The sequence below is a fragment of the Pelmatolapia mariae genome, linkage group LG4, assembly GCF_036321145.2.
Source record: "Pelmatolapia mariae isolate MD_Pm_ZW linkage group LG4, Pm_UMD_F_2, whole genome shotgun sequence".
NCBI classification, from domain to species: domain Eukaryota; kingdom Metazoa; phylum Chordata; class Actinopteri; order Cichliformes; family Cichlidae; genus Pelmatolapia; species Pelmatolapia mariae.
The window spans coordinates 35,494,873-35,506,053 of NC_086230.1; the positions used below are offsets into that span (position 1 = coordinate 35,494,873).

General features: G+C 45.2%; 1 protein-coding gene across 1 annotated transcript; it reads left to right on the plus strand.

Annotated features, from left to right (window-relative positions):
• The first annotated feature begins 2,075 nt into the window (after positions 1-2,075).
• On the plus strand, positions 2,076-7,526 carry LOC134625654 (uncharacterized). Its single transcript, XM_063470909.1, has 2 exons — positions 2,076-2,163; positions 4,829-7,526. Exon 2 carries the CDS (start codon positions 4,831-4,833, stop codon positions 6,556-6,558), a length of 1,728 nt encoding a protein of 575 aa, XP_063326979.1. The 5' UTR covers positions 2,076-2,163; positions 4,829-4,830; the 3' UTR covers positions 6,559-7,526.
• Positions 7,527-11,181: the final 3,655 nt, after the last annotated feature.

The following is an 11,181-nucleotide window of genomic DNA, read 5'->3' on the forward strand; positions in this document are numbered from 1 at the left end:
GACACACACAGACAGACACACACACACAGACAGACACACACAGACACACACACACAGACACACACACAGCCACACAGCCACATAGACAGACACACACACACAGACAGACACACACAGACACACACACACAGACACACACACAGCCACACAGCCACATAGACAGACACACAGACACAGACAGACACACACACACAGACACACACAGACTCAGACACACACACACACACACACACACAGACACACACACACAGACACACAGACAGACACAGACACACACACAGACAGACACACACACACAGACACACACAGACACAGACACACACACACACAGACAGACACACACACACAGACACACACACACAGACACACACAGACACACACACACACAGACACACACACACAGACACACAGCCACATAGAGAGACACACAGACACACACAGACACACACACACACACACACACACACACAGACACACACACACACAGACACACACACACAGAAACAGACACAGACACACAGACACACACAGAAAGAGACACACACAAAGACACACACACACACACACACAGACACACACAGACAGACACACACACAGTCACACAGACAGACACACACAGACACACACACAAAGACAGACACAGAGAGACACACACACACACACAGACACACACACACCCAAAGACACACACACACACACACACACAGACAGACACAAACACACACACACACACACACAGACACACACACACACAGACAAACACAGACAGACAGACACACATACACAAACAGAAACACACAGACACACACACACACAGACAAACACAGACAGACAGACACACATACACAAACAGAAACACACAGACATACACACACACAGACACAAACACACAGACAGACACACAGACACACACACACACACACACACACAGACACACACACACACACACACACACACACACACACACACACACACACAGACACAAACACACAGACAGACACACAGACACACACACACACACACACACAGACACACACACACACAGACACACACACACACACACACACACAGACACAAACACACAGACAGACACACAGACACACACACAGACACACACACACACACAGACACACACACACACACATACACACACACAGACACAAACACACAGACAGACACACAGACACACACACACACACACAGACACACACACACACACACACACAGACACACACACACACACACACACAGACACACACACACACACACACAGACACACAGACACACACACACAGGCAGACACACAGACACACACACACGCACACACAGACACACACACACAGACAGACACACACACACAGACACACACACACACAGACACACACACACACACACCCAAAGACACACACACACACACACACAGAAAGAGACACACACACAGACACACAGACAGACAGACACACAGACAGACACAAACACACACACAGACACACACACACACAGACAAACACAGACAGACAGACACACATACACAAACAGAAACACACAGACACACACACACACACAGAAACACACACACACAGACAGACACACAGACACACACACACACAGACACACACACACAGACACACACACACACACACACACACACAGACAGACACACACACACACAGACACACACACAGACACACACACACACACACAGACACACACACACACACACAGACAGACACACAGACACACACAGATACACACACAGACACACAGACACACACACACACAGACACACACACAGACAGACACACAGACACACACAGACAGACAGACACACACAGACACACACACAGACACACACACACACAGACACACACACACACACAGACAGACACTACAGTGCTGATGGGAGGGGACGAGATAATCCACACAAAGACAACATGCAAAGGTGTCAGCCCTCCCGCAGCTGGACTCCAGAGGTTAAACGTTCCTGCAAAGTCAAATATGACAGCAGAGGTGTGGCTGCAGGGTCTTATAAATGTCTGCTTCTATCTGACACACAGCAGCATCCAGACCGGTTCCTCAGACTCAGACGTCATCACATCAAAGCTGACAGCTCCTCTCTCTGATCCCAGCTTCAGGATCTTCACCTGTCCACGCCTCCATCAGGTCTGCATTTTTCACATTTATATGCTGCATAGATTTGTTTTAATATAGTATTGAAACCCAGTGACAGGAGCCAAACAGTTTCTGTCCATCATCTGCCCCCACTAACAAATAGCATGAAGTCTTGGACATTTACATAGAAACACAGGCAACAACTGGATTGTGTTTGGTTTGGTTCTGTTGTTTCGGGGGTGGCTGTAGCTCAGGAGGGGGAGGACACTCCCCCAGTGTGTGTGCCGGTGCATCCATCAGAGTCTGAATGTTAGTTAGAAAGCACATAGAAACAAAGGTGCTGCTGTGAATGTGGCGTGCTGAGCGCTCTGGCAGAGTAGAAAAGTGCTGCATAAGAATCAGTCCACATATGAAGGCAATCGGTTGGTTTTCAAGTGCAGGGTTAAATATTCTGTGGTAATTGTTTAAGCCCGCAGTGAGACAGCAAACGGCTGTAAGTCCTGAACACTTTTGTTAAATGGTTTGCACCAAAACTGCGATCACATCTTCTGTATGATTTGTAGAGTTAGACAAAAACTTCACATCTATGTTTAAAGGTACAAGTACGAGCACAGTCGGTGTAAAATACAAATATTCTGATCATTATTATTATTGTTGCTCAAGTACATTTATCATTTCATATTGCAGAGATGGGTTAAACACATGTTAGTAACAGCTCACATGAGTAAAGTCAAAATTTATTTGTATCACACAAGGTGCTTCACAGGAGTGGTAACAAAAACACAATGCAGTCATAAATACATGATGAAAGGCCCGGTCTGATGAACAGGTGTTTGAAATAAAAATAGCTGCTTTCTTTCTTTTATTTGTATCTTATGTCATTATATTATTTAGTGCCAATGTTCTTTGCATCAGCTGTGGTTGTTTTAAAGTGCTTTGTAAATAATAATGATGATGACGATGCTTTTAAAAAGTCTCCACAGAGTCCAAACTTGAAACGAGTGCGGGAGACCACTGAAAAGTTTTGACATCAGGTCACGAGAACAGACGTATACATGAATCAAACCCCCTGAGCTGATGAGTGTGATAAGGAATAGCTTTATTCAGCTTTGATTATTAATGGACAGAAATGGGCAGACAGCAAAACAGCTCCAACAGCTTTTGTTATTTTTATGCCAGATCCGTTATTTTATTTTGTTTTGTTTGAGACGGGGACTATGGAAGGCCAGGAGTGACATCATGCTTTCTTAGGCTGATTATCATGTCACATGTAAAACGCATGTATAGATACATTCCAACCCGCTCTCATGCCTCCGAACGTGTAACATACCGATGATTTGTCACAGTCGTTGGTATGTTACACGTTGGGATGAAAACATGTTGCCCATCAAACTCAGGGGGCGGGGTTAATGCCTGGTGGCCTGGTGACCGTTCTTCCAGTGAACGTTTCTCAGGGCCAACAGCAAACATGTACAAACTAACCAAACTTTACTTTGAGAAACCCTGATTGTGTGTCACCAAATACACTTTTAATAATTTTTAGAATGTAGTGGTTTAAGCTTCAGATATCTGGTCGGTTTGTCAAGATTGAGCCTCTTTGCCAAAGTGCTTCGATGATTTCAGAGATGTCTGCCCAGTCTTACTGCAAAGCGTGTGAGACTGTCGCAAGCACTCGAGCTGTTATACTGGCAACAAGGCTCAGGTCCCGGTACACAGCTGTCATAACCCCGCTGACTAAACACCGACTTCATTTAATGAGGTTATATCTATCAGGTCTTTATCTCCTGATGTTCGTATGTGTCATACTTGTTTCAGTCACCAATTCTGAATTAAAACTAACTAAACATGTTTAAGGAGGAGAGAGAGCAAATAAATCAGATTAACGTCTGATCTTTGTGTTTTTGTTCAATAATCAGCCTGACCTGTGTGTACACACATAAACTTTATTAAAAGAGATAACGTTGGTGTTTCCGTCAGGTAGCAGCTGTTAGCTTTAACTGTACTGCTCATCAGTGAAACACATACAGACCTTGCGATGGTCGATTAATATTTTCCTTGTGAATATATACCATGAGGCTAAACAGGCAGTCCAGATGCTGTCTCAGAGCCCTGTACACCACGGAGCAAGGTCAGATATCCAGGATATCCTTCTGTTACCTGGAATCACTGACCCTAACACTAGGACCAGGATAAATGCTCACATAAAGCTGGTTATCAGCTCTCTGAGTTAACCCAGGGTTTCCCATTGTGGTCATGTGAAAGTCTCGACAGCATCAAACTAATCTAACAGTCATCTACGAATCTAATTCACCGGTCATATCCGTGTTCTTCCACGGAAAATGATCCTTATTGCTGCCAACTGTTCCAGAGACGTGAAAGTCTGCAGTATAAAGAACATAAAAATATAGCAGTCAAACACAACACTGTTGTAAAAGAGGTGAGCGCTTCAGTTTGCGGCAGGTCAAACTGATTTGCTCAGTTGTAAATAAAACTGAAGTAAACGTGACGCGACAGACAGAGCCTGAGTTAAGTCCAGTGCTTGACCCCCACTGAGAGCGAAAATTCAGCAGAAGTGTGTGCCGCTGACCGGATATCAGCCGCTGATAAAGTGCTCTGTAGTTTTCTCAAAATTAAATAAAAGAATGAAGAGCCTAATTGTTTCATGTGGAGAGTTAATGAATGAAGATCTCTGCATTGTGTTTGTGTCTATTTTCAGACATGGCATCTGTTGGCTCGCTGCTGCTGCTGCTGCTGATGTCCTACATCCTCATCTCCACTGTGACCATTTCCACATCTGCCAACCAGCGCGAGCGTGAGAATGCCTCTCTGGATAAACTAAAAGAACACAAAGAAAAACTTGCAAGTGCACAAAAGAATGGTTTAAAAACAGCTGCCGACACCAAAAACTTTGGTGTACTTTGTCTAGCAATACTCAAAGACACTGCGAAACTGATGGAAAGTTTGTCAGACAAGAAGTCTGATATTTTTAATCTTGCTCAGTCTATCGGTAATGTTGTGCCACTGGTAGGTTCTATTTTTTCCTTAATAATGACATTAGTGATAGTAATAGACAAATATGTTAATGACAGGTCATTACTGAAAGATATCAAGGAAGAATTTGACAGACTCGATGCTAAGCTTGACGAGTATCATAAGCTACAGAAGTGGAACATCTGGGCAGCTGGTGTTTACCACAAGCCAGAGCTGGACATCAGGACTGCCTGGACTAAATACAAAACACTGCTGGGCAGTCTCGCTGAGGCAAAAAATGATGATGAAAGGAAAAGACATAAAAAAAGCTTTATAAAATCCTACCGACAACATGAGAAGGCTCCTCGGGAAATGGGAGAGTTACTGAAAAAAACAGGGAAGAGCTTCATAAGCAATCTCGGGGACGAACTGGCCGAACATGTTAAATGTCACGAGAAGGAAATCTTAGAATATACGTTTCTCATTCTTACACTTATCATCAAGGGCAACGTGATGAATCAATACTACTACAGACTGGAGAACACAATGTCTAAAGCAAAAGATGAGGAGATGATGAAGAATGTGTATGAAGCAATGACAGCAATGTTTGACATCCAAAAACGATGCATTGCCAACAGCATGACTTATGTATTACAGGACGTGAAACCATTTATTGAAAAATCTAAAAAACGTGATGACTTAGCAAAGGAAGTCTGGTCTTTTCTGCAGATGGCATATGACAGGTATGACTGGATGGTTGTTGCATTCATAACCCTAAAATCCAGCCATAAAATATTGAAAACTGAGAACAAACACGTGCTGACAGGATTTCATGATGTGTCAACACAGCGCATTACTGTGTCTGTAGCCAGACAGGTGAAAGGGACTCACAGCAAAGTAAAGAAAGTCATAAAAGCCATCGAGAAGTGCATTACTAAGAAAGTTCTGTGTTATAAGGTGGCAGACACACTCAGTAAATGTGGGGAGGAGGTGGCTGGAATTCCAGTGTCTAAGACTTACACAGCAGTGCACGCCTATACTAGAAGAGCTCACCAAAGCATCAAGGCAAAGGAAGCTAACCCTAAAGCTAGAGGTGAAGCTAGAGCTAAAGGTGAAGCTACAAACGAAGATGACGTCAGTGCTTCTCCTGAAAACCCTTCAGCTCAGACTCCTTACATTTACACAGGGGAGTGTCAGAAATCTCCAGGTGTGAAACACAGAAAGTTTGTGGTTCTGATTAAAAGTGATGAAGAAATGTTGGGAAAAGATCCGTGTGCCAAGCTGGACTGTAAAAACGGAGGCAAGTGTGTTCCAATAGAAGACATGTTCCTCGCAATGTGTCAGTGTAATTATCCATACTATGGGCTGCACTGTGAGAGTGATATAAATGATTATAGGATAGAATTAAAGAGAGAAGCAGTGACAGACAGAAAAGAACCAACGGTGAAAGACTCAAAGAGGCGAAACAGCAACTGAAGCAGCAGAAACAGACTTCATGAAGTGACGTGAGCTTCTTCTCTAAAATGACTGAAACATTCGGCAAATCCTCTTTTTCTTCAGACTCAAAGTATCTACGAAACCTAAAGCACGTTTTAAATGATCGTCTCCATATGTCAGTGATGTGCTCACCATCACTGAGACTAAAGCTGGTTATAGAAAAGCACCAGAGTGGGCTCTGATTGGTTTGAACCTCCTCTGAACAACCAAAGCCAGTGTCCGAGCTCACGTTCACTTCATGAGATTTTCTGCTGTTGGTGTTTCTGAGAGCAGCAGCTGATGATGTGTGAACCTCTGAATAACAGTGAAACATCTGTGTGTTAAACTCACATGAATGAAATGGAGATAAAGTTTGTGTTCATGTGCCAAACTGAAAGACTGAAGATCATAAATCTTGAATGAATCAAACATCCTCGGCCTGCATCTCTTACAGCAACAGGAAGCTGAGTTTAAGGAGCTCAGTGAGGATCAGTGCAAAGAGCTGAGCACACAGCCTCTGCGTGGAAACACCTCCAATAACAAGCACGATTCACTCCCTGATGACCTGCTCAGCACACACAGCGTGATCTCGTCTGCATACAGCTGCACCTGGAAACCAACCAGGAATAACTCTGCTTCACACATCATCAGTTGCTAGGTAGATCTGAGCTGAAACGCAACCCGCTAAGAGAAGAGAGCCTCTTTCCACAGACAGGAGGGATTATATTTATTTAAAAATGTCGATTAAAAACAAAGACAATGACCCTCAAACAGAAACAACTGAAATAATGCGACAATGATTTTGAGTAAAGTCAGATATGATCTGTGCTCATTAAGATGTTCTCCCCTTCACTGGGTCACATGACCACCTGCTGTCTGTCCGTGTGATCTGATTGGAAAGAGTTGAAACCAATGAAATGCTTCTGCTGTAAGCTTCTGCCCTGAATAAAGCTTCTGATTCGCTGTCATACGTGTGTCTCTGATTTGAATCTCACCTTACATCCTGTTATATCCTTGTAGTGTGTAAATGGACTGATTCTTATATAGCGCTTTTCTACTCTCCCGGAGTACTCAAAGTGCTCTATACACACATTCACCCAGTCACAGACTCTAAATTGAGTGCTATCTAACAATATTCACACACATTGTTGTTTCCTTGGGCAAGACACTGACCACCACCGTTGCCTACTGGTGGTGGTCAGAGGGCCCGGTGGCGCCAGTGTTCGGCAGCCTCGCCTCTCTGTGCCCCAGGGTGGCTGTGGCTACAATGTAGCTTGCCATCACCAGTGTGTGAATGTGCATGTGAATGGGTGGATGACTAATTGTTTAAAGCGCTTTGGGGTCCTTAGGGACTAGTAAAGCGCTATACAAATACAGGCCATTTACCATTTTTACTTAGCATGCAGACTGGAAAAGCCAGGGATCGAACCCCCAACCTTCCAATCAGTAGGTGACCAGCTCTACCTCCTGAGCTACAGCCACCCCAGAGTCGCTCATTCTAATACACATTAGAGAGTATTCCACCCCACCTTGTGCCATCAGTTTGATTGATGGCCCTAGCCTCGACCTTTTGACCTTACCTGAAGTATTTCGGAAGTGGCTAATCGATTCCAGATGTGTGTAATATGATCCATATGCGTGACGAATTGCATCCGGTGGGGGGAGGTACTCCGGACGTGGCTAATTCGACGTGACGAAACGCATCCGGCAGGAAAAAAAAAATTATGTTTTGTCCGGAGAGGGAGGGGTGGTTCCTGGGGGGCGGGTAACGCACCAGATTTCTGATGAGTCAGCGGAGATCGGAGCGCATGCTGTATAGAGAGACAGAATGATCGCGGCAGTTAGTTTTTCACAGACAAACTCATAGTTTGAATTCTGTTTAGCACACTGTTTACATGTTTCACTCGCTATTATTAGTATCAATATTATGACAAGGATCTTGATAACCATTTTCTCGGTAAAGAGCTATTTTTTTTTCCAATAGCGGTTTTATTTTGCTTTCTTATTTTCCTTATTACAGGAACAATAAAATAAAAGCCTTTAAGATTATCTGACTATTAACGGATTGCATTTATATATATATAGCGCGTGGTGGAGGCAAGCTACACCAACGCTTGTAATGAAAAGAAGGACTTTCTATTGCTTGTAGAGAGCCGTCTCTTTTTACAATAGCGGATGTATTTTACATCCTTATATTAACCTTATTACAGACGCAATAAAATAAAACCCTTTAAGATTATCTGACTAGTAACGGAATGTATTTAAGTGGAGGCAAGCTACATCCTTGTATGTGTAAAAAAAACAAAAAAAAACCAAACAAAATCCCTTAGTGAAAAAAGCGCCGCGCCCATATTCTGAAATCGGTCCCAAATATTTTTATTAAAACACCCTCGGATGAAGTAATTTTAGTTTTGTGTGTTTTTAACATAGCGGATTTATTTTGCTTTCTTACGTTAAACTTATTACAGACGCAATAAAAACCTTTAAGATTATCTAACTATTAACGGATTGCATATATAAATTCCCCACTCGCCCCTGTGGGCGGTTTATCCTTCAAGCTCGGGTCCTCTACCAGAGGCCTGGGAGCTTGAGGGTCCTGCGCAGTATCTTAGCTGTTCCCAGGACTGCGCTCTTCTGGACAGAGATCTCCGATGTTGTTCCCGGGATCTGCTGGATCCACTCGCCTAGTTTGGGAGTCACTGCACCTAGTGCTCCGATTACCACGGGGACCACCGTTACCTTCACCCTTCACATCCTCTCGAGCTCTTCTCTGAGCCCTTGGTATTTCTCCAGCTTCTCGTGTTCCTTCTTCCTGATATTGCTGTCATTCGGAACCGCTACATCGATCACTACGGCCGTCTTCTTCTGTTTATCTACCACCACTATGTCCGGTTGGTTAGCCACCACCATTTTGTCCGTCTGTATCTGGAAGTCCCACAGGATCTTAGCTCGGTCATTCTCCACCACCCTTGGGGGCATCTCCCATTTTGACCTCGGGACTTCCAGGTTATACTCGGCACAGATGTTCCTGTACACTATCCCGGCCACTTGGTTATGGCGTTCCATGTATGCCCTGCCTGCTAGCATCTTGCACCCTGCTGTTATGTGCTGGATTGTTTCTGGGGCATCTTTACACAGCCTGCACCTGGGGTCTTGCCTGGTGTGATAGACCCCAGCCTCTATGGATCTTGTACTCAGAGCTTGTTCTTGTGCTGCCATGATTAGTGCCTCTGTGCTGTCTTTCAGTCCAGTTTTGTCCAGCCACTGGTAGGATTTCTGGATATCAGCCACCTCCTCTATCTGCCGGTGGTACATACCGTGCAGGGGCCTGTCCTTCCATGATGGATCCTCGCCTTCCTCCTCTTTCTTGGGTTTCTGCTGCCTGAGGTATTCACTGAGCACGCTGTCAGTTGGGGCCATCTTCCTGATGTATTCGTGGATGTTTCTTGTCTCATCCTGGACTGTGGTGCTGACACTCACCAGTCCCCGGCCCCCTTCCTTCCGCTTAGCGGACAGCCTCAGGGTGCTGGACTTGGGGTGAAACCCTCCATGCATGGTCAAGAGCTTTCTTGTCTTTATGTCAGTGGCTTCTATCTCCTCCTTTGGCCAACTTATTATACCAGCTGGGTACCTGATCACGGGCAGGGCGTAGGTGTTGATAGCCCGGTTCTTGTTCTTACCGTTCAGCTGACTCCTCAGGACTTGCCTGACCCTCTGCAGGTACTTGGTGGTTGCAGCTTTCCTAGCGGCCTCTTCATGGTTCCGTTCCGTAGTCGGTATCCGTAGCCAGTCTTGTCAATGATCTCACTGAGGGGGTTCAGGCCTATGCAGAACAGCAGTGGGGACAGAGCATCTCCTTGGTAGATCCCGCACTTGATGGTGACTTGTGCTATGGGCTTGGAGTTGGCCTCTAGTGTTGTACGCCACATCCCCATTGAGTTCCTGATGAAGGCTCTTAGGGTCCTGTTGATCTTGTACAATTCTAGGCATTCTAGTATCCAGCTGTGGGGCATTGAGTCATAGGCCTTCTTGTAATCAATCCAGGCAGTGCGCATGTTGGTCAGTCTGGTCTTGCAGTCTCGGCTGACTGCTCGGTCTGCCAGTAGCTGGTGTTTTGCGCCTCTGGTATTCTTGCCAATCCCTTTCTGTGCCCCGCTCATGTATTGACCCATGTGCCTGTTCATCTTAGCCGATATGATGCCTGACAGGAGTTTCCATGTAGTACTGAGGCAGGTTATTGGTCAGTAGTTGGATGGGACCGGTCCCTTCTTGGGGTCCTTGGGGATCAGGACCGTCCGACCTTCGGTTAGCCATTCCGGGTGTCTCTCGTTAACTAACAGCTGGTTCATTTGTGCTGCCAGACGCTCGTGGAGTGCAGTCAGCTTCTTCAGCCAGTAGGCGTGAACCATGTCGGGCCCTGGTGCTGTCCAACTCTTCATACTGGAGACCCTTTCTTGGATGTCTGCCACTGTGATGGTTACTGGACCCTGTTCAGGGAGGTCGCTATGGTCTGCCCTCAGATCCACTAGCCACTGAGCATTGCCGTTATGGGTTGCGTCCTTCTCACATAGGCTCTTCCAGTATTGCTCCGTCTCCAGCCTTGGTGGTGCTGTTCTCTTATTG